The 25,558-nt window shown below is 35.2% G+C and overlaps 1 protein-coding gene across 10 annotated transcripts in view; it reads left to right on the plus strand.

Moving 5' to 3' along the window:
- Positions 1 to 25,558, plus strand: part of LOC100646293 (TLD domain-containing protein 2) — a 294,489-nt gene that overhangs the window by 209,837 nt on the left and 59,094 nt on the right. For all 10 annotated transcript variants that reach the window (XM_048405837.1, XM_048405838.1, XM_048405836.1 and 7 more), the window contains one exon: positions 21,076 to 21,140. In XM_048405837.1, coding sequence (XP_048261794.1) covers positions 21,076 to 21,140 — 65 coding nt within the window. The remainder of the gene's footprint in view (positions 1 to 21,075; positions 21,141 to 25,558) is intronic.

Consider the following 25,558-nt stretch of genomic DNA (forward strand, 5'->3'; position numbering starts at 1 on the left):
TCGACACTCTAAGGGTTAAAACAACTAGATAATTAATTTGCAACTCTCGTCACTACGGATTCAACTCTATCTCGACAACGCTAGTGCCACACGCTCAAGAAGACCATTCGTTCCGAAACAGTAATAGGATAGGCTAGACATCCTGCACACTACAGCCATCGAAACAATAATAGTAACAAAACACAAATAGCAACAGAATGGGCGCCTCTGAGATACACCAAACGACCGATACACCGATAGCACTCTAAGGGTTAATTATAATACGTTATTGTAATTAGTTCACGTTAAACAACTATCGTTTCCTATTTAATCAACATCTGTTTAATCCATTTATTGTAAATAAACTAATTGTGGTATAAGATCCTACACTATAGATACCAAATTGTTTTAACAAATTAGTTTAGTACACCTCATTTTATTAATTGCAATTTGTAAGTGTAAGCGTTCGAATACTTTCTTGAGCCACTGTATATTGGCATATAATATCTGTTCAGTGGTGAGAATAATTATAAACACCCACCATATTTTTAAGTTTTTCGTGATACATTAGTACAATACAAAAATCCTTGATATAATTTCGTATTATAATAGAAAAATTGTGTATTTGACTGTGTAAAAAAATAGCCCGCGTTGTTGGAAAATCAACTGTAAATGAACGTACATTTAGTTCAATTCTTGAAAAGCAAGTGCTTACGGTACGCCATTGTATCCTGTTAGGTTACTTTTACTTTTATTTTATTTAATATTTATTTTATTCACGTGCTGTCCGTTTGGTTCGTGCCAGCAATCGTTTCTTACGACTGTCTCAAGTATCATACGTGCGATGTCTGCCGTTTCACGGGACATTTTCAAGGAATTACGTCAATCCGATCTTCTTATGAAACACGTTCGTTTCGTACGTCCTCGAAGATTTATCAGACCGAAGTTAATTAAAGCTTTCCATCCACGTTGAATCACAAGCGAAACGATGTCTCGGATCGATCGAGGCGCTGAAGAAAGTCTGGCTAGACGAACGGAGAAATTCTGGATGTATTTCGGTTAGAAAGTTTCGAGGGACAGAAGTCAGGAGTTACGAACGTTTCATTGAATCATCGCGAACGAAAGTTGAAAGATTCTAACAATTATTTACGATCAAACATCTGTTGACAGATTGGATCGTTTATTTTCATATTCTACGCTCTCAAAAAATTTTAAAACAAAAGAAATACTAGAATACCCTTGTCGATCTCTGTACTGTATACAAATATGCGTTAGATCAAGTGCTTCAAACTTTTGTAGATAAAGATAAATATTTGGGAAAAGGAAAGAATAGAATTTTCATTGTCAAGAAAGAAGGATGAAATGGAGAGTAATTATTTAATCATTCAAGAGATGATTGGTGAAATTTAAATAAAATTATTCGTTTTGAAATTAATCTTTCAATATACTCTGTTTATAGAAATTATTGCTTCAATAGGAGAAATTAAATTTCAACAATAATAGGAATCAGGATATCGTCGTGGTATAGCTATTAGTCCTAAAAAGTTTTGTATATTAATTCCAATAAATATTATAATAAATTGAATTTTTAATCATTTTTGATTTAGTATTAATCAGCTATTATGTCATTTACTATCGATACAAATGTTAAGCAAAAGTCCGATGAAGTTTCTTTCGAAACACCAATTTCGAAACACGATATAACAATTTCAATCGTGTCAAAGTTTCGTGTTTCCTGTCGATAAAATGCTTGGCTTAATTTGATCATGGAAACTCAACGGTTGATTAATTACCACCTCGAAATCAAAGATCGGTAATTAGTTGAAATCATATTTGCTTTAATAGGAAATTCTATAGCGAAAATTAGTTCTGGAATCTCTTAACTGCTTGTTTCGATAGAAATAAATTTGTTTGGATTAGCCAAATTTGATGGTTGAGTTGCTCTTTAATTAATATTAATTCGTAGCGTAGCAATTAAAAACAGGAAGTTTTCAAGTTGAAGCAAAGCAAAATCACGAATTACGGAATACAGAAAGGAATTAAAGTAAACTGACAAAATGAACGCATATTGAAAATAAAATACAAGGTTGTAAAGATATAAAGATAACGTGAAAATTGTTTCAGGTAAAAGGATAAATTAAACGAAAGAAAAAAGCTGTAGCAAAAGGATAATTTGAAAAGAACACACGAAGCGGACGTAATTAAATTTTTAAAAATATTCATTAACTTGAGGCCTTGCATATTGTATCGTACGTTTCAATCAGTCACAAATATTTCTTTTTATATTTGCAAGTAGTCTACAATCAATTCTCATTGAGAATTATAAGTAAATTATTCTCGCGTGGTACTATAACGTGAATAATAAATGATTATTGTATCTTTGATTCTAGCTGAATCTAATGTTTAAATCTAGAGGGTAATGTCTTTTTAGCCTACGGATTTGATTCGTCGTGTCAAGTAATTGGCTAACTAGTAGGTTTTGGTGGTTGTTAATTCTTATGTTATATCTATTACTGAATTTGGATATTTCTTCTTTAACTGTAGGTATTTTAAGGTCGCGATGTATTGTTTCATTGGTAACATACCAAGGTGCATCTATCAAGGATCTTAGAGTTTTTGATTGGAATCGTTGAAGAATTTCTATGTTGGAATTACTCGCTGTTCCCCATAGTTGGATCCCATAGGTCCAAACAGGTTGTAATATGGCTTTACATAGCATTATTTTATTCTGCATGCTTAAGTTGGAACGTCTGCCAATGAGCCAGTAGAATGGTCACAAATATTAACATATATTCTTAATTCTTCATGCCACGACGAATCAATGAATTTTAAGATATGAGAATCTTCTCTTATCTATCTCTTGACAAGAGTCGTACAATACGGACCAATCTAAATTTCTGTTCTATAACTTGGGCTGCATTTGATAAAAGTCAAACATGGAACAAGTAATTTGTAGTTGCAAATAATTCTTGATAAAAGGAGAAAAAATAGTTTCCTTATATCTTATCGTAAAGATCAATAATTCTCCAAGATAAAACGAATGTAATTGATAACGAACGATAAATTGTTATCCAATACCGGTAAACTATCTACTTGGTAGATTTTAACATCTAAGTAATTAGTAATGTTGATAAGAAACATTTAAATAAAATACAACTTCTATTTCGGCGTGTCCACAAATATCACAAGTAGATTGATCGATATTTTTGTCACGTAGAAGACACAATAAATCACGAAATTGACAGATCACCGGTGATCTCCTCGCGTTGCAGTTCGAACGTTTCACAAATAAGATAAAGAATTGAAATTTAGATTTAGAATAAAATTTATTGTACGAATCCAACAGCATGACGGTTCAGAATGTTAGAACAGAAATGTGGAGAGCTGATTATAAGAAGGTTTATATACTATGGGTTTGGCTCCTATGGAGGGGGTGTTGCCGGGACCCAGGTCAGAGATGGCCATACTGTTACTGTTTTTTGACACTGGAATACTTCTCTACGTTGTTGTTTCGATGGCCTGCTGGATGTTCATTAGACCCCCTTAGTTTTTCTATCGCTAATTTATGGCTCTGTCACATTTTCTTAGTCTGTACATTACACATGAGCCAAACAAACCTTTATGTTTGATATATCGCTGCCAATTTTTGTTGAATAATTCCTTGCGAATAATGCACTCAGTGACTTGTTCATCAAAGTCTAGTTTTCTCTATGGTAAGCTACTTTTGTCTTACTTATCTTCTTCTCCTAACTTGCTTTCTCTTTCGAAAGGATTTTAACTATAGGAAAAATTAATGAAAATTTGGACGACTAATCTTTTACCTTTTTTTTTAAGATTTTTACCATTTTTTTTACTAATAATTTATCCACGATATTTTTAAATAATCTGGTCGGTACGACAATCGCGTGGAAAAAGTCTTAGGCTCTGTGCGTAATATACAACGTAAATTAGAAAGATCAGAGCATTTGTGTACCTAATAGTCTAGAGACAATGTTATGTGACAAAATTATCTCACTGCCTGAGGGATAAGAAATCAGCTGTGAAAGATGACTTTTGTTACGCGGAACGTCAACGTAAACGTTAGACGTCTTAGAACTCTGGCGATATTGAGGAGAAGAGAACGATGCTCAAAGTACCTTGCTTACAACTACAGTACCTTCATTTGAGTTCTAACTTCCCGTTGAGGGACACGAAGTAATTGTCCTGTTTATTCGTCATTCGACAGTCTTCGACGCGTCGAATCTCAAAATGCAAATGTTAACTTTAGGAATTGGGCGTATAAAACCGAGCATTTTTAGCGTATTTTACAGGCTAGTCTGACATACTACGATCATATCTCTTCTATCCATTATGTGATTCAGCGTTTCTTAACCTGTGGATCCCCGAGCGCCACGAAATCCGCACACGCGCAGCTTGTTATTACATTATTCGAATAAAAAATATTTGTATCAATTTGCTTGTAACAGATCTCTTCTCTCAAAAACAGTTGGCGAAATACAGTCGATAGCTGTTTTAATTATGCACATTCAGCATAGTGTAGATTTAAATTTTGAGTTAAATCTCGAGTTTCTTTTTTTTTATTATTTAATTTGTACTTGACAATTTGTTCAGCTGGACATTTGGTATATTTTTTTAACTTAATTGCTAAATATAAGATATAAACATGTAGATGGCTACCCCCTTCTTCGAGTTTGACTATTTTATTTCTTTAGTGATGTCAGTGAGGTGTTTTCCTTTTAGTCTTCTTTCTATGTGAGTTTTGCTCGCTTCAGCAGCCAGCTGGTTTCGATGTGTTGACGTTCTTTCCTTATATTTTTCTGCGTACCCGCCGATTTGTTCTTGACCGTTGGTATTTTTAAGTCTTTGCGTATATCCTCGTTTCTGACATATCATGGGATATTGACTATTGTTCTCAGTATCCTCGATTGTAGCGACCCTAGTTTATTTATGTGTCTCATTGCTGCTGTCCTCCATAGCGATATTCCGTACGTCCAGATCGGTTTTGTTATGGTTTTGTAGATTTTTAGTTTATTTTCTATGCTGAGTTTAGAGTTTCGACTAATTAAATCTCGAGTGTCCGCGATAACGAAAAATCATTCGGACGAGGTCCTTTGGTAAACGAAATGTTAAGAACCGCTGATCCGACTGGTGCGCGCAATTGAACGTTGTATTGAATCTTACTTCGCCTAATACTAGTTTATATTTTTATTATTTTAAATAAACGTAACCGACCGATTCGCGGCTCCAAACCTAAACTAAAACTCATGGACTCATGACTCATGATCCCACTGCGTTGTGGCCACCACCCACGTGCATTTGTGTAGAACCAACAGCTCCGCTTATTAGCATTAGACGAATGATGGATAGAAGTCAGCATGACGTCAGAGTAACGTGCTCACAGGTGTAAAATACGCTAAAAACCGTCGTCTTTGCATACGAGCAACTTTTGAATACCAACAAACATTAAGCGACAGGTAAAGGAGGCAATAACTTTAATTGTAATTTTTTTATTTTCATTAATTTTTATAGCATTGTCTATAGAGCAATTAACTAACAGTAGAAGCGAGAATTGTCTAGGTTTTTGTCGGTACTGTACGACTCTCCCCTATGTGTAACGCTCTATCGCTGATTAATCAGAGAACCAATGACACGTATCGATAGAAACTGGCTTCGTTTTGCGTCTAAAGAATATCGTGTGTTGCTCTCGAGTATGAAATGCCGACCGAATTCCGAAAATTCCTTAGCAGAGCTTAGATTAAAATGAAATTCATTTCACCGCTGCTTCTGCGTATCCTTCGTGATCGTGGAAATTGCCTTTGGATAATTAATCGAGTTTCCGTTGTACTATGGAAATATTCAACTTTCCGGTATTTCACATGGCGAATTTCCATTCTCTGTTTCACGGACGTCATCGTTTAATTAGATACTCGTTTACGAGTACGAAAGAAACGTAGAAACTAATTAATGGAAGGATTGTAACCATTCGTAATGAAACAGTCCGATAAACAGAATTCAATTGGTTCGTATACAAAGCAATTTTGAACAAAAGGTAATTAATTAGGCGTCTATATGATCCATTATTCGTTAAATATACTAATTTCCTTATCTACGTGGATAAACTCTGAGATTATTAAAAATTACGCGGATTTTTATCGAATTTAGAACGTCCGTATGTACTCAGTTTATCTATCGTTTTGCAAAAATGATTCAAGGGCAAGTTAAACAGAATGTCAACTGCAGACATTGCGATTAATTTCCTTATTTGAAAACTGATATCCGATAGCCAACGTTAGAGAGATTGGCATATATCATATATATAATATTATATTCTACATATGAGTGTCTTCCACTTCGAAATCAATGCACATACTGGATAAAGAAATTTCCTTTAAAAGTACTATGTGTTTTCAGATGCTTCAAAGTGTTCTTTTCTTTTTATAACAATATACAACGTAAATTAGTTTACATTATATATTGTATATACTATTAGTTTCTGTGTACATTATACATATTAACAGCGGATAACACATCGTAACAGAGGGGAGGAAATTTATACGAAGGCGTGACCAGAGCAGAAGTAACGTTTGCTGAAATAAACCAACATCATGGAATGTAAGCAATATGTGTCACTGTGTATACACTGTATCTTGTTGAACTATTTGTTGCCACTCCAAATGGGTTCGTAGAAATTTTTGCACACATTAGTGAAATGAAAAATGCCGGTCGTCTCTCGTAAAAGGATTATAGGAGTATTCACTGAGTTATTGAAAACGACATGGACGTGAAACACCAGCTTCCTAAAAAAATCGTTTAAATGGGTTTGATCGTTCGCCTGGCATTAACACAGAATTTCCAGGAATTTCTAAAATTGCCTTAACCACGATTACAACATCGACTGTAAAATCAAGATGTAAAAAATGCTCTGTTATACCAAAAATGTCCAGCCAACATTTAATTTCTTTTTCTGAAATCAACAAGCACATTCGTCTCGTCGATATACTTCGCATTTTGATGTAACAAACGATGATGAGTGATAAAATCATAAATATGACAAAGGATCGTTTAACGATTACGTAATTTACGTAATTTATTTTCCTAATCAGTATGTACTGCAGTAATTTTATTTTTATATTTATATTTTATGCAGTATTTTTATCATTACCAGTATTAGCCGGAGCTATTACTATACTTCTTTTTGATCGAAATATTAATACACCTTTTTTTGATCCTATAGGAGAAAGCGATCCTATTCTTTATCAACATTTATTTTGATTTTTTGGTCATCCAGAAGTATATATTTTAATTCTTCCAGAATTCGGATTAATTTCCCAAATTATTATAAATGAAAGAGGAAAAAAGAAACTTCTTTTTTGATTTAATCATTCTTTTTTTCTTTTAAATAGATACGCAAGTTTCGCGAAAATTTCGTTATAATATTATGAGTTTGGTATCCAAAAGGATACTACTCATACCGTGCTGTTTTATTACACCGTTCCGTTCATAAATATCGATATGTTCCATTCAGTACAGTGAACTTATGAAAAACGCAAAATATAGCTTTTTAAAAAGGCAAAAAATAACACTGCTAATAAATACAGAGAAAGAATACAGAGAGAGAGAGAGAGAGAGAGAGAGAGAGGTTTACTAATTGTTGGTAATTTTGGATCTTAATTGCCGAAATAATGATAAAGGAACACTAAGTTCACATTTAGAATTTATATTAAAATAGTTATAGATTTATTTGATAAACGATTTCAAGGATATTCATCGATACGCATTTACGCGCGTCTCAGCACTTTCTTTGTCTCACCTTCTTCCATACCAGGCTGTTAACTGAACAGTTTACATTCCCTTGTTTTCCAGACGTTGCGCACACACATACTTCCACACACTCATATTCACATACATATATCACTACTACGCGGCCAATTTAATCTAGCACACAAAATTATACATATCTCGATACTAATACATACCACGTTCAGCCATAGCCTAATAGGCTAACCTATTCAATGTTACCAATTAAAAGCAGAATGGTCTTTTAGCTTTCTTCGCATCCTGCTCGAAAACACAAATGTCCCTTTTATCTATCGTCCCGCCTTTACTACATATACCATTCAGTTCTGAAGGATGTAGCAAGGATCGATACGAACGTGTCAAACAAATAAAGATACGCGCGCTGATAAGAGACACATATTACAATTAAATAATCGCGCCAAAGGTGACGTGATTGCAACATGGCTGTATGATAGTCAGTCGACTGTGGGACTCGCGTGAGTAGTCGCGGCACTCGCGTCTCGTCTCTCAGCCAACGTGTCTTCGCGGCGGAAGTTTTTGATAAACCACGACAAACGATCTCCGATACTGGCGTCGTAAAGTGTGGAGACCAAGGAATCCGATTAACGTTGAAAAATGTAGTGACAGTAACGTCGGAGTTTGTAACGCCGGTTGCAGGAAACATCGTCATGATACGATGACGATGGCCATCGAGAGTTACCTGTTACCTTGAAAAACGCGAAACGCGGACAGACGACTGGACTGTTTGTCTAGCCGATTTCGTCTCGCCTCGTAACCTAACTAATCGATCCTGGTGTTCTTTACGTGGTTGTATATTGTGTTTGATAGAAGTTATCAGAGCAGCCGAAGTTATTTTGATTGACAGGTTTCCAACGGTATATTTGAACTATTTTCAGTGATTCATTTAATGCTACGTTACGTCGTACGTTGTTTTTAATTTCTACAAGATCACCGATCTTGTTATTTTTCAGGGAAATTTTTGCTCAATTCGTAATGAAAATTTTGCATTTGAAAATTTTCTTACGATTTATATTATGTTATATTATATCGTTCTTCAGGCTAGAAATATCGGCATAGCCAAAGATCACTGATTTTGTCATCTATCGCGGGTATCTACGTTTATGGATTCGCGTCAGTAAATTTTCTTATAATTTATTTAATGTTATATTATATCGTTCTTCGTGCTAGAGCTATCATAATCGTGAGAAAGTTTTCATAGAAATTTTCATTCGTAGCTTTAGAGTGGTACGGATGACAGTTACATTGTATGATTTACGTTACATTGTACTTGACAGTAGAACAGTTAACCAGCTAGCTGTCGCGGTCTCTTTGAAAAGCGCGTACCTAAAATTTGTGACAAAATGTATACGATAACGAGTATACTCGTCGGACACAGAGTACACGTGGCTGTTACAAGATAGAATGAAGTCATAATGAAATGACTGTTTTATTCTTTAATTTTATTACTACAATTTACTGCAATTACTAAATTGCGACTTAAACGGCAAATTGTAACTACTTTTCACGCATGACGAGTATACTCGCCGTAATACGAAATAGTGCCATTTCTTCATGACCACTGTACTCGTCAAAAACAGCTAACTGGTTGAATCGCGAAAAATCATCGACTAGTCTGATTTTCGATGGAAATTTTCGTTTGTAGATTTACAACGGCGCGTTTCGACAATTTTCTCTGTGTTTTTGCAAAGTATATGGATAGGTAGCTCGTTTCTTCTGTCGCGTTATGTATTTTTTCGTATACGGTGAGGTGTGCTAGAACGAACGTGGTTGAAAGGAAAATGAATTAAACGAACTAAAACAATTTAGTACAAAGTAAGCTGCAAATATAATACGAAACGAATCTATTTAGTGGGAATTATAAAATGACGAGGTAGTTGTGTTTGCCGGTCTCCTTTAGGCTGCGTTATCTTTTCATAAACAAATCTCGCCTCTTCGCTGTAACATCCGGTACGCGTTCATCCTGGACCACGCTAATTTATTTTTCTATTCACGAGTTCTTACACTGCTTAATTATCTTCTATGCGATAGATGTTTCTAATCGAGAGGAGGACAGATTCATGCAAATTTGCATTATCAGTCAACGTTTACTTTTACTTTAGTATCTTTGCACGTTATAACAACGTTTTTGATATTAGATAATAATTGTTCGTCGTAGCATACCTTACCGTATTGTTTCTTTATTATTTCTTTTCTGGAAACGTTCTGCTTTAATCACCTGTAGTTCTAGTGTTAAAATCCTTTTCATTCAATGCTAATTAACATTAAATGTAATATTAAGTTCTTTATGTATTATTTAAGTTCACTGTTTAGACAAATATCGTATAATTCCAGGAGAAATTGTAAATGGTGCGAAGGTCTCTTGATTCGAACTTTTAACAGCGAAGTTTCATCCTAAACTACTTTCAATCTCGTATCGAATTGAACTCGACGTTCTGCTCTACTTCATTCGACTCTTCTCTGAATGCTTTATCTTGATTTAAAAGAACCTTCTAAAGTATATGTTTTCTATGCTTCAAAAGCAATCATCAAATATCAATCTAGACCTTCCTACACGGTAATTTATCGATTGATATTTTATGTACAAATTGTAGCACGATCTTCAGAATGTTACAATCGTGTTTGTGGAACTTTAATTATTTTATTATCGATCTTGTCATCTTCCTCTCAAGAAGAATTTTGCAGCGATTGTAATTTGAAACCTGTGATTTATAAAATTTCTCTAGGGATATTTAAGTTGCGAACAGTTATGCAGATATCGAAATCATAATACTTGTCAATATGTAAGACGAATCGGTTCTAACCCGAACGATTTTCTTAACCTTAATAAAAGAACACAAATGGTATATTATACGTTATCTCGTGGAATATTGTTGTGTTCCTCTTAGGGATTAGTATTGCTTCTAATTATCTTCGTGTTAGCATCTGAGAAAAATAACAGTTTTCTATTAGCAAATGTGACGCAAGAAATATCAATATGCTGATAAATTGTTCCGCGGTTAATGTTCCATTTCCTTCTTCTTCTTCTTCTTCTTCTTCTCGTCACTTCTTGATTTCTCGTGCATTTTTTTCTGCGGCGCAGTTTTGTAACCAAAGAAGAGAAACACGAGAGAGTTGAGTCAGCTATGTTGATAGATACTTATTTCTGAACTCATTAAGAAGAGATTAAAGACAGCAGGCTTATGAGTCGTTGATGAATATTCATTAACACTTACAAAAATAGATAATACAGTTGTGCAATTATCATTGCACGGAGCAAGATTTTGTAAATAAAAATGAAACTATTGAAATTCTTCGATTATTCTTACCCTCGATATTTTCTTTTCTTTTCTTTCTTTTCCTTTCAACTTTTATCTGGTCACTCTTCCACTATGTATCTCGATTTTATCAATTTACAATGTTTCTTCTTCGCAAGTAACGATTCTTGGACGTTTTCCAGATTTCGAAACTTTCATCGCTTCGGCTTTTCAATTAAGAAAATTACAGACCAGTAAATGCAATAAATACTTGAAATTGTTATTTTTTGATATTTCTTCCTCACAAGCAACGATCCATAAATATTTCCATGTGAATTCTAAATCCACGCCTTTATATTTTTTCGAAATATAAATTTATCGATTTTTCAGTTATAATCTCGAAGAATATTAATTGTTATCAATGATGTAGTACGAGAAGCTGGAAAATGTTAAGTACCATTTGTGGTAACCAGGGAGATACAAGGTACGTAATTGCAGCTCGCTGCAATCGATTCGTTCGAATTTTGGACCTGGTGATTGCATTCGTACAGCTTGTTCCCCAGTTTCCTAGATATTTATTCGTCCCGTCAAGACTCGAGAAGCATCCTAAGAGCGAGTCAATGTCGGCCGGAGCCCCCAAGACTGACCTACACGAAACACGAGCACTGCTTGTGCTAGAAAGTCACTGTCACTGGTATTCCGTTTCGCATTCCCGTCGGAACATTCGTTTTCTTTTACCTTCGATCATTCGAATTCTCAAATTTACTGGAATATTCAAGTACCAACGGATATCTAAATCTATATCTTATCGGTCTATTCACTTTTTAGTATGAGGATAATCGATGGAGTATATATCAGGCGCCGATAAGATTTCATTTAGTAAATACGGAAATATAAGTTTCTAGGGATATCGATATGTACCTTGTTTAGCGTTTGTTAAACTGGATATCTACCGTTAGCGAAACACGTAGACTAAACAAAATTATGTATATACAAGAGAAGATTCCCAACTCGAAAATTCAAACAATCATGAAACTTTGGCATACGTAGAGGATGTATAGGTATGTATTACGCAATTTTTTGCTTACTGTGGAAATTCTTAACCAACGATAGCTATGCTTAAAAGGCGTAACATTTGTCGGAAAATAGCCGAATTTTCAAGGGTCAGTTTCAAACTTTTAGTCAATTTGTTCGAAAGATTAGTAAAAGAAGTTGTGTAATACGTACGGTAATTTTCATTAATATTCTCATTAATACTCTTGAAAGGGGAATAACTTTTTAACATTTTGACTGCCACGCCGAAACCACATGTTTCGCTCAGGACGCCACGGAAGAATTTTTATTATTCAAAGCAGATAATGGCAAAATAATAATAAATTGATGATGTAAGACAACATTCTCCTTCAATGGACCGTTTACCTTATTGGTGGCCACCGGTGACCATCGTGGCGCCTTAGTAACAGTTGATAGCGACATATTATAACAAGGCTACGTTTATTTTAACAAACCATTCGCATTCGTTATTTCGTTGTAACTAAAACCCGCAGAATATATTGTTGAAACGTGTAGAAGATATTAGTAAACAATATTTGCCCATTCTATATATAACAGTAAAGTATGTGCACACTTTTAACTTCAATTATATGATCATAAAGCAGCATTTACGATTATTTTCTAAGATGTGTTTATAATAATATTCGTAGATTAGCCCTCAAAGATATGGATGCCAACACAGTGCACCGTTAGATGCAAGATTTGTTCTCATTTTTCTTTTATTGATGTTCTAATAAAAATGTTTAATTGTTCAGTGGGGCACTTTTTATTTCAAGGTATCTTGTATTTATCGATTATATTAAAAATGCCCCATCTGCCAATTTTCATTCAGTTTTTACAATTGTAAGAAGTTCAAGCGCTCCGGTCACCAATGACCACCGTGGCGTCACAGGAGAAACCGTGGCCGGTCATATATGACCAACGTGGCAGTCAAAGTGTTAAACGTGGAGCTTTTGTTTTGAAAAGTTAGAAGAATTCGTTTTCTGGATGAACTGTAAGAGGAAGTTTCGAAAAAACTTCGCATTACGGTCAGGATTGCGAAAAAGATAGGAACAATCTCACTTTTTACCTGACTGTTTTACCTGAGCCCGTAATGAGAATTTAAACACCACGTCTTGTGGATTCGTGTTGGTCCACGTACACGCTGAAAGTTTCATCGAAATCGATCGATGCAGAGCAAGGTTTGTTACAATTTATTACAGGTGAAAAGTCGCGAAAAACTGCGATTTTTCATCGGTTTGTACCGTTTGTAGCTCGCAGCAACGTTAATCGATTTCGATGAAATTTTCAACGTGCATGCAACTGACGTAGATCTACAGAACGTAGCATTTAAATTCTCGTTACAGGCTCGGATAAAAATGTTGTAAAAAGTGACTCTTGCTATCTTTTTCGCAATTCTGACCAATCGCAATTTCCTCGAGATCTATTTTACGCGCCATCTAGTAAACTAATCCTTGCGATGTCTCAAAAAAGCGAGGTCGTTTGGCGCAATTTCGAAGAAGTAATTCTGCTCTGAAGACTGTTCGAATATTAATGGAAGCGACTGTGCTCAAAGTTTCATAATTTGTTGAATTTCATAATTTTGTGGATCCTCCCTTGTTAGTAGAACCAGAATTATCTAAACTATCGTAGCTACCAATATACGTTACTATGCGTAAGTTTCTGACAAGATCGAGTTTTCACTTTGTAGCCTAAGAGCGATACTTGAAAGAATTTTTCCCCCGTTTTCTTAATGTTACACTTACAAACTTGAATTTGCCTAACGATTCGAAGATTAATTACGACATGCACTGTTTGAATAGCCGAATAACTTCGACTTCAGCAATGGACTATTACCAACTTGTGCAAGGAAAGAGCAAGGCCATTTGACGAAAGAATGTTTCCGAATCCGGTTTTCTTTGTCCTCCGTCAGCATTTCGAACAAGTCCCTTTATTGCAGAGGCAACTGTACACTTTCCCGCTTGAAAGTAATTGTTCGTTCAACTCGCTCGAATCTAACTTTCTTAGCCTTGGATGTACACATTCGTTGCGAGACATAACTCGCGAAAGTACACTTCCGATGCTCTGGAATTCTCTAATTGTCCTTTACTCGAGAGATATTGTAAATTATTGCCACGAAACGATTGATAAATTTTATTATCGGGGGCTCGTGTGAAGATCATGAGTTCTGAGATTTAAGGATTTTGTAAATATCGCTTTCGTAGTTTCCTTGTTTCGTACGAATTATAATAAAATTAGAAAGTTATTTAACAGGAAAGTTTATTTATTAAGTATTGTAATAGGAAAATTTGAAAATTTATAAAATGTTCTCGCTATGAGGAAATTACGTGTCTCGTGCTGGCAAGAAAATTTCATAATACACGAGGCTCTAGAAAATAAATATATATGTGAGTAAATAAATTACAAACTGTAGCAGATTTGCTGTTGGACAATCTTACTATTTTACATCGACTATGATAATTAAATCGCTCGTAATTTATAAAATTGACGTAAAATTACTCGTTTTATCGTCAAACTTATTACTGTATTATGCAAGAGAGTTTATTAGCACTGGTTGGTGACTTGTAGCAACATATAAGATTTTGCTAACAATATTACCTCAATTGTGTAAGTAAAATGACTTTAAGGGGTAAATTAATTTTATAACACGTTCAAACAAAGCCGTAAAATTTTCAGAATACATGTTCGCCACATTCATCGCAATTGTAATATTTCACAACGAATGTTGTATTTATATCTACCAATTCGACTCGTTGCAAGAATTGTACAAGGTTTCTTTTAAATACACAACGTAAAATCGTTGGTCGACTGTTCTTCTAAAGTCCTGGCGCCATTTCTTATATAGGTTAACGAAGTGCCATCGATCAAGTCACAGTGTAATTGCCTTCGCAGGTGCTGTACGTGTTTCTCTCATTTGTCTTTCACTCTTTCATGCACGCTGTATGCTAATACAGCACATGTTGTAAACCTAAATTTTCAATGTTCTAACTGTACACGATTTACGACCAGGATCCGTTAAAATTAACGTCGACGTCGTTAAAAGTTTGAAGTCGAGAGACCTGTACATTTCTCACTATTAAACGTTGCAATTCCTCCAAATCGTATCAAACTCCAAAATTATTCTTTTTTGTGTATTTTATTAATGACATGCAGTTTAACTCCTTAACACTCAGCAACATCGAAACGTAGAAATTTAATTCATTGGGTCATTAGGCACCATAACAATTTTGGACTAGATTACTTAATTTGGGAATTTTTTATTTGATCTAATATTTGTTGGCAATTACTATCGCAAAGAATTTCAAATACGAGATAAAATTAAGCAAATTTTAGTAATCTAACATAAAGTGGTATAATAAATTGGCGACTATCTATAACCCAACGATACTATTTGATCATATTCGAGTATTAACCATTTGCATCATGGCCCTACTTCTAAGACGACAGCTGAAGGCATCAGCGAAGTTCAATTGACGACTGGTCCCTATCACCGCACGCGGTTGGTCGTAGGTGCAGTAAATTTATCGGAAATTTATTGTCCAAAACAATTGGTAGACAATGTTACTTCGCAAACATCGCATCTTACATTCTTTATAACAGAGGGAAAAAGTAAAAATTATTTATTTAGAAAAAAATTATTTAGAATTTAAAACTGCCGCACTGATCAACTTTGCTGTCTTCACTTGATGAGATCCTACGGATACGTTTTCGAGTATGTCCTATTTGTATACTTTGATCCGAATCATCAAGATCGTCAAAATCCATTGGGCAATTAAATTTTAGTTTACATTATAAAATTTGAATTTGTTAAATTTAATTAGGATTAACAGTACTTGCTCATAGCGGCAGTTAAAAAGATTTTCGCAACAAAAGTAAGACTTGTTTAGAAAATAATAAACTGATATAGACGAGATGCTGTCAAACGTGATCTCTCACATCTGAAGAATATTTAGCGACTGAAATAAAAAGTAGTCGCAGCGCGCGTAATAATCCGCGCTTGGTGATGGAAGACAGTCGCAGCGCTTGGATGCAAATGGGTTAAGAATCGGAATATGATTAATAGTAAAGTAATTATTACTGTTAAGTATTATTATGTAATTTATAAGTTGGTTGACTATAGGGAAGAGGTGGTTTAACATGGACATTGCAAGTATTACATCATTATAAACATAAAGACGAAAGATCTGCTGGCATCGATGGTTTCTTTATTTTGTAACGTTATCCATACACGTGCAATCGCTTCCTCGCGTCGTTGTTATTTCACTAACGTTGTAATACTGACACGCGAGTTTTTTCTATATTGAAAATAAAATTTTTGGTAGCTTGTCCAAACTTTTTGCGGAGTATTATTAGCGACTGGCTTCTTTAACGTTACGTCAGAACAAGCTTTTCAAGTTTATTCAAGAATGGTACGTAATACGAGATGCCATATTTGTGGCAAAGGAACACAACAAAGTTTATTAATTTATTATTTATGTTAATCATGATTGTTTACTATTATAAGCTCTTCCATAGAATTTTTAGTTTTACTATGAATTAATATTAATTTTCTCATTAATTTTGTCTGATTTAAGAATTATATTTTATCGTTGATCGATTATTTTTTGTTCTTTAATATGATAATTATTTTTGCCTTTTAAATACATGTAAATTTCATGTAAATTTTGTCGTAATTATTTTGATGTAAAAAGGGACAAAATTCAGTTGTTTTAAAAAGCAAAAGATAAGACAGGCAAATTTGTTAGTATCACGTGCAGTTATACCTTACAGCCAACCTTCTGATTATCATCGATATCATCGATGTTAGAAGCAGAATGATCTTTCGGCTTTTGTTATATCTAGTTCGAAGCAGAAATGTCCAGTTTATTCCATCTCTGCCCTATTTTCCAATTCGCGCGAATATATAATTATGAACTGAATGTGTCCACAATGTGGAATAGTAGTATAGCGAACAGACTATGGTAGTTTTCAATTGGATGTCAGCTGATTTATGATCGGAGAGAATAATGGAAAGTGACTGTTCGAGCACGTCGAACTCGTCGTTCGAGTTCTTGGACTACGATTCAAGCAAGATTTACATATACGAGAAGGAATTTCGCGACTATGTCGTGTACTTCTCCGCGAATGGCGATTCCCCGACATCCACCTACAAGAGTTTTGAACACAGTTCCTTGGAAAGCACAGGTATTGCCCTTGTACCAAGTCTAACAGATATTTCGATCGACTTTCATGGCTAAACGATCGTATCTTTTACGGTAAAATAGATTCGAAAGACGCGAAACGAAGCTGTAGACAACGATAGAAATCGATTACGTGAACGAGCGTCTTTGAAACGTTTAAACGTCATTGGAGAAGTGGCACAGCCATAACTCGGACAGTTTAACGCTCGAATAAAGTAATCGATTATGAAAGTGTCGTCCTGGCAACTTCTCCTCCTGGCATTAATCTTTTTGAAAATGTCGAGAAACGAGTATACTTAATTTTGGCTATATTTCCTCTTAACGGCAACAAATTAACTCATTATGGTACAGACACGGTAGTTTATTACAATATCGTAGATATCTTCTTTTCTTTAAGTTTCAATAAATCAAAATTCAATTTCATTAAATAAAATTTAAAAAAGAAAGAAAAATAGTCTAATTGCGGTTTAAGTGGAAGATACAACAATCAGAAATCCTTTTTTCTAGAGGATACAAAATAATTCTCTTCTCTCTTTTATTATAATAACTTGGTCTCTGTAGAGGTTTAAATGCCATTTGAATGGAAAGAAACTTAGACCACCGCGGAGAAAAGGAACACGGAGGCGGCTCATCGTTCAAACTCCGAACAAAAAATACCAAGATAATTCCCGTTATTTTTATTACGCTCGTGTAAGCGGCCATTTATCTTTTTTATTAGCGGCGTGTAACGGAGACGTCGCGCTTAGTGATTAATTTAATTGCAACTTGCGTTTAAACCTGCATTCCCGCCAGGTAACTTCCGTCATTTGCATTTGTGGCGACAATCGCGTATAAAGGGATCGTAAGTTTTATATTCTTCGTATCTACGAGGAATTGCCGCGAGACCACTATCGTCTTATCCCATCGACAATAATATTTCGAAAATCGTATCAAGTATAATAAAATTCTCTCTTGTTCTTAAATATATGTAATATACATGAAAAGAACATATTCAGCTGTGAAACTAAATAAAGTGGCAATTTTATTAACACGATACCGATCGGCAACGTACCGAATTTCGAAATTGTTTCACTGTAAAGAAATGTTACTCATTACGCTGCTCCTCGTTTGTAATTTCCAATTTGCAGAAAATAAATTCCTCGGAATCGAACGGCCGAGTTAAATTCTTGCTGAGTCAAAGGAAATTAGTAAGCAGCGTGTTAATAACTTGAACAAAGATGAAATCAGCATGTTAATAATACACGACGAGTTAACGCACGTACTCCGCGGCTGTAGAAAGTCGACCGACCAGGTTCCAAAGCAAAATAATGAAAGGATTTCCACGGCTCTAAATAAAAGGCAAATTATAACGAGTCATTGAAGAAGCGCGCGCCGTCACGACCGATGTCTTTTCAAATATTTCTTTAATAAAGTATAATCGCTCAAGTGGCTGGCTGCGGGATTGCGTTTCAGTGACCTTTTATCAAAAGGTGCACCGTTTCTCATGAAGAGAAGCTAACCCTAATAATAATGCCTGCAATAATACCAAAGTATCATGTTCGATCGACTGAAAATGCAATTCTATGAATGTAACAATTCTTCGTGTCTGTATCTGTAACGTGAGAATTTTTGTTTCCTTGTCGTTTTCACTGGCGAAGAGACAAATAAAGCAACGAAGGCTACTAAATATTTTAATAGATTCGTAGACACATAATCTTTTTCTTTTTTATCCCAAAACGTTTCGCTGCGAAGACGCAAACTATTTAAAAATTTTCTTACGATCGTTGATTGATTATTCCGTAAATATCGCTGGACAACCATTAAGATATCTACTTGCCGTGTTTCCAAACGATACATTGAATTTTTAAACTCGAAGGCAAAGTTGTTCGAATATTGAAATACCAGAGATGGTAGAATTTAACACTAGAACTACCGATAGTTAAGACGAAGCTATTTCTATCAAAACCAGTCAAAATAACTGGTCTTTAAAAAAAATACGTAATAATAGAATACTTTCTTACAGAAGGAATTCCATGTTATGTAGTATATTTTTGATATTATTTATCTATCTGGGACCATGATCTCTAGACGACGATTGACACATTTATAAACTTGTAGAACCAGTCATTTCGACTGCTGTGGTATTTCTAGTGTTAGCATCTAGCGATCTAGCGATCGATCCGGAATTTTCCTGATAACTGATATCATCATATTAAATGATACGCAGTAGAAATTGTAAAAACGTGTGGGAAGTTGTACAAAATGAGGAAACTTGTTAATTGGGGTTCGATAAATAGATTACAGAAGCCTTTTATACTTTGATAAGTACCAGTCATTTTGACCGATATTGGTATAAGTAGCCTCGATACAAAATTATTTCGGGTCATTATATTATTCTTTTAATTATCGTTACGAAAGTCATTAAATCATTGCGGAAAAAATATAACATGGAGCAGGAATTTGAAAATAAAATTGCAAAACCAGTCAATTTGACTGGTGTGGTAGTTTTGATGTTAAGTGCCGGCTGAATATTTCTATCGATCTCCGTTTAATTCAGAAACGAAGCGAAGAAGTGAGAGCAGCGAGATGGAAAATGTCTTTGTGCGCATAGTCGGACATTTACACGGATAGCGATCATTTTCCTCGCGACACGCGGTTATCTTTCCGATTTCCTTTTTCGAACAAAAATTGCCACACGCAGCTGATTGAAATCGATATGATTGCGCTACGACATCTTCATAAATTGCCACTTTATCGCGATTCTTACGATGGGAACACGCTTCATTGATTTTTTCGGATAAAATCTGATATCCCTTGATTCCTAGGTACGCGTCTGCGCTGCAACAATCTAAATTAACAACGATCAAACGTATTTGCCTGATTATTCCCCGAATATTATGGCCGCTCGCTTATCGTCGCGCGCCCGTGTCGCCTGTTTACCGTCACAAAGCTCTGCCATACGGCGAATTAGAAAATTAAGTCGCTATTGTTCCTTGAATCGCCCGTCTTCAGCCGCGTCTACGTAGCTAGAACGTTTCCTCGAGTTTCCGACACGTTGGATACGTGATTGGAAGTTTGACGCTGTCGGTGATTTCAACGCCTGTATAGAATGCTCGCACAGGCATGTCATAATGCCATAATACTGTTGATTTCGTGCATCTTAGGTTTGCCACTAGACCGCGAATTTTTATACGTTTATTTGTTACACCGTATATTATTCTTCAGAAAATTATGAATTTCTGTAAATGTCCGCAGTCTGTCCATGAGCGAATGAATAATTGTTTCAATTCGCTTCTTTATTTTCAACATTTATTATCTTGCGTATTTTAGGAATTCGTTAGTATTTGTCGAAACTTTAGAATTATCATAAACGTGTCTACAATGACATAGTAAAAATTGTTTGCAATTAAATGGGGAAACATGATTAATCACAGTTCTTTGTTCTAGTCGGACATTGATTGTGTTCTTCTCTTCTCTTATATTCTGTATTTTCTGATCTTCACATCGACGTATACCTTCAAAAAGGTCAGAAATTAATCGCGAACCGAGAATTAGGCGGAATTAGAAAATTGGTAGAAAACAGAGATTCGACTTTTGAGTGGCTCGTGATACAAAGTTATAAAATATTATGGGCGTCTCCTGAGCGAGCACCATGTCTTCTCAAATGATTAATTAATTCCAAGCAATTTGTATTTTAGCTTCGAGTCTAGCGTAATAAAATTTTCCCTCTGAATTGTAATTTACGATCGAATGATTTTTATTGTATCTTGACTAACGTGACAGCCGAGATTAATTTGAAATGATACTCACGATTCTCGATCTGTTTTTTTCAGATACAGACAGCGAAAGCGAGGATGGCTCGTCAACAAGGTTAAACTTCAACATCATCCCCTACACTGTGAGTAATTCGTTCCTCTATGCAAGACGAATGGAAACGATTGAAAGTCAAGGAAAAGCAACGTAACCTCTGCTCGAGAATGCATAAATATCTGCTATCGATCGAATCGATGCATTTGATTCATGCGCGAAGTTCTGATCGATTCATTCCATACGCGTTATTTACACACTGCTCTGAATTCGCATAAATCACATACTCCAAATTTTAAGCATTATATTATATCTATTCTCTTTGCTCGAAGATTAATTGTCTAAAACTGTGTTCGTGAAAATCGCATCTTTTATTCAGGAACATCTAATTTTAACTATTGTTTCATTTAGTTTCTTTATGTGAAAATTGTGTATTTTGTAATCATTTTGATAAAAGTTAGATCTTTATGCAGAAATTAAGATTATATTTCTGAATCATTCGAGCAGACGTTGCCAAACATACTTTTCCATGACATATCAAGGAGATAAGCAATTCTTCGAAATATTAGAATGTTTTGTCGTGCGAAAAAGTTATCAGAGATAAGTTGGCCTAAATTTCCAAGGGTAGATCAACGAAAATAATCAAACGTATATCAATCAGATTTGCCTAAAACGCGTTGGATTACGAATAAACTCATTTTGTACATTTCGTCTTAAAAATGAAAGAAGACGAGTTAACCTGCTACTTGGATTTCTAATCATAAATTTAAGAAGAGATTCTCGTGTTGACGACAATAAAACCAAGTGACTTTTACAAATCTTTTTTAAAACAACTACTGATCGTGTGAGATTAGACATTTTGCGATGAAAATAGACAGTCTAAAGTACGAATCTAATTTTTTTATTGTTGTTTATCGTATAACGTACAGGTCTTGTGACCGTTTTTGACAATGTAACCATTGTTGACGTGCAGTGTAGCATCTGTCACGGTCATCAAAATGCAGAAGTTGAGAAATTTTTTTATAATTTACGCTGATATCTATTATTGAAAAAAAAAAACACAAAAGATTGGAAAGTTCTAATGTATTTAAAAGAAAAATTGACCTTTTCCAGCGGATAAATTGAGTTTATACTGTTTAAACAGATATTATAAGTAAATAATCAAATAAAAATGCCATCTCCGGTTCTTGGAGAAATTTCGAACAAAGTGAACGAGCTTTTCTGTCAGAAAATGATTTATCGGTTTCTCTGTTATCGTTTAAAAAGTTAATAAATGACGAGCAGAGTTGAAATTAAAATTACATTTGTACTTCAAGATCGTGAATACATCTGAAAAAGATCTAGTCCCACATAATTAGTAGTTAGTCTAAAAAAAATCATAGAAATCTGTTGCTCTTATTGTTGTTACACAAGAATCTCCTCTCCTCCTCTTCAAGCGTCTACAATAAGATACTTTTACTTAACTATGAACACGGTTCATAGATCAAAGCGCAGAAGAATTATTGGCCAGCACATTTGATGAAATTCACGTACCTCAACGAGTCGTCGAGCATGATTCATCACATAGTTTACCAGCAAATATCAGGAAATTCTCGTTCATCTTCAATTATCAAACCGTTACAGCTCGCGTATGTTCTTTTCTTATCTTTATACCTAGTGAAATATTGTCTATATATTTATATAGACAAGAAATTTATTGCGCGTGAAACACTTCCTAATGTTTAATCGTTCGCTGTTGTCATTTCCACGTTCTTCGTTGTTCGTGTGATCGATGATTTTAGATTATCTAACTATGTAACGCCACTATCATCGTAATCTTCGAATTTGCATATTTTATTTGATATAAGAATTTACCGAATCTAGAAATGCTGTTAGAGAACTTGATCGAATGACGAACAGATGTTTAGAAGATAAACATTCAAAGAACTTTTATTAACACTTGGTAACATATTTTCAACATTGAGGGAAGAGAAATATGGGCAGGAAAAAGGTAACAGAAGCCTTCTGTGTTATGATAATTTCCCTCGAATTTGTTTACATTCTTGCGATAAATCTATTTGTCTATCTACATTTCGATAAAACTCTATTTAACCTGACAAGGTTCACTACGATAGTAACAGTCAAATGTGTTTTATTATTCGTATCAAATTACGATTATCAAATCAAATCATGTTTTATTATTCATTTTCAACGATCTCTGAAATATAATAATTTGCAAAGTTGAAAGAAAGGACGCGGAACTTAAAAAATACCAAAGCTTCTGCCACTACCTATAGTGATCTCTTCTTCCATGACATAAAATTCTCACCCACCTAAAAGGAGTTCTGTTATTAAAAAAAAAAAATATGACAACAAACGAGTCTTCGGGGATGAGTCGATAATACGATTAAATCGCTTTTCACGAATAATAATAATACGCTCTTCGAGATTGCTAGCCATGGAACACTAAGGAGAGATAATTTTGAAAGCTCGTAGAATAAATTTACTTGCGATTTCGTTGGCCGAGGTTTTTGGCGCGAATATATAGCGTTTATTGGTAACGCAAGGTTGGCTCGGTGAAACGAGCATGAGGCAGGTTGAACGAAACGCGGGTCGGTGTGTACGCACGCTAAATTACCCAAGCACTTGGACTCTGGTTGCATAATGACACGCTTATGCTTTCTTGAGCGTGCACATACGCCTTTCGCAAATCGACGCTCACTTTCTCGACGAACGCGTACATACACGCGCGTTGCTGGTAATCGATACGACATTTCACGGGGACAGGGGAGGGAGAGAAAGAGTTAACGTGGTAATCGCCACGATTCTTATGAAAGCGATTCTGACGAAAGAATTCAGTATTAGATCAGACGTGTCGATAGATAATGCACCTTGGATCCTCTTCAGTATCCGTGGTCGAATTTAAAATTGAGATTAAATCGTATTTAATCTTAGTACCTTTGACTTTGATATTACTAAAGTATCTTGATCATTATGACAACAGTATTGCTTATTACAGACAGATGATCCACTTTTGACCAACTTTTTCTGGCCTCGATTGTATCGTACGTGTGAAATTAAATCGCATTTAATCGCGATATCTTGATTTTTATTTTTTAATAGACGATGATTTTTTATTATTTTGTAACAACTTTCAATTTATTTTGAAACGATCACGCTACGTATCGTATATGGTTCACTTGTTTGCCTTTGTACCGCTTTCTTGTTTCGATAGATTGTGTCTTAGAAACATACAGAGTACTCTCTATGACTGTACCGTATAAATATTTGGTTACATTCAGTGATTAGGGTCTCGGGAATTAGTTGAACGATTCGTTTACGTAATTACACATCTGTTCGCAATTTTAACGCGGGCTAGCGATAGAATTGAAATTTATTCCATACACGTATGCCAATCGTGTCTCGTAAAATTCAAATTCATGGAGATTGGTGAAAGAGCAAACTTTCATTCTCCGGAACGTTCGGACATACGCGCTAGCATACTCGCAAATGGAGAGGCATGATTGCTTCTCGGTATAGTTTCCCTTCTAATTTCCTTTCCTCGGCGATTATCTTATATACAGGATGCACGGTGTCGCTCTATATAGATCTCTATAATCTCTTCAAGGAAAAAGCGATCCGGATTTCTTCGAATCTATCAACGATTCGCGTCGCTGCTCGTGTAATACCTTTCTCGAGATTATCTTGCTCACATTATATTCTCTGAAAAGAGAAACCAACGTTAAACGATAGTAATATCGCTCCGTAGCCCTTGAAGAATCTGATCTCGCTGCTCGATTCGCGACCATTCGAAAGCAAAATGTGCGCGATTCTTCGAAGCAACAATTTACCTAATCCGTTAACAGTCGAGGGAAATGCGTCAACTGCCTTAAGTTTAATAAAATCGAGAAGTTTATGTGGAAGATACACAATGGCGAAAAGGGTATCGAGCAAATTCTTGAAATTTTCTTTCATAGTGACAATGTTAAAAATGTTGAATCTGACGATGTGAATCGATTGAAAGAAAGCTGCAAACTAAACACCGCGTTAAGGGGGTATTGACTCTTAGTGGATTAGAATTATAACATCGTGTTAGGTTCAAGGAGTTTCGAGACTTTCTAAACTTCGAAGCTTCGGATCCTATCGCTAGATCGAAAAATCCGAATCGTTGGTCGATTTACAACTACTCGACTGCAACATAGGATGCTTTGAGATAGCAATTTAATATCAACAGACATACTCTGCATATAACGAGCACGTAAGTGGTTACATAAACACGTAGGCAACAGAGAGATCGAGTGACTCGAACCGTTATAGAAAGTTCTCATGAGCTCTCTCGCGTTCGATCCGCTGGTCTCTCCATTATCCCTGGCAACGGTACTGAAACGACCATGATTGCCCTATAATCCGTGCATCCTGGTGTAATCGTCGTTGCTCCGTACCGATTAGAGCTCTGGCTTATGTCGTACGTTTGCCGTGCCCTTCACATCGCTCATCGATTAATGTTAGTAATACGGCTGGACCCCTTAT

The sequence above is a fragment of the Bombus terrestris genome, chromosome 5 (assembly GCF_910591885.1).
Source record: "Bombus terrestris chromosome 5, iyBomTerr1.2, whole genome shotgun sequence".
In the NCBI taxonomy this organism is placed as follows: domain Eukaryota; kingdom Metazoa; phylum Arthropoda; class Insecta; order Hymenoptera; family Apidae; genus Bombus; species Bombus terrestris.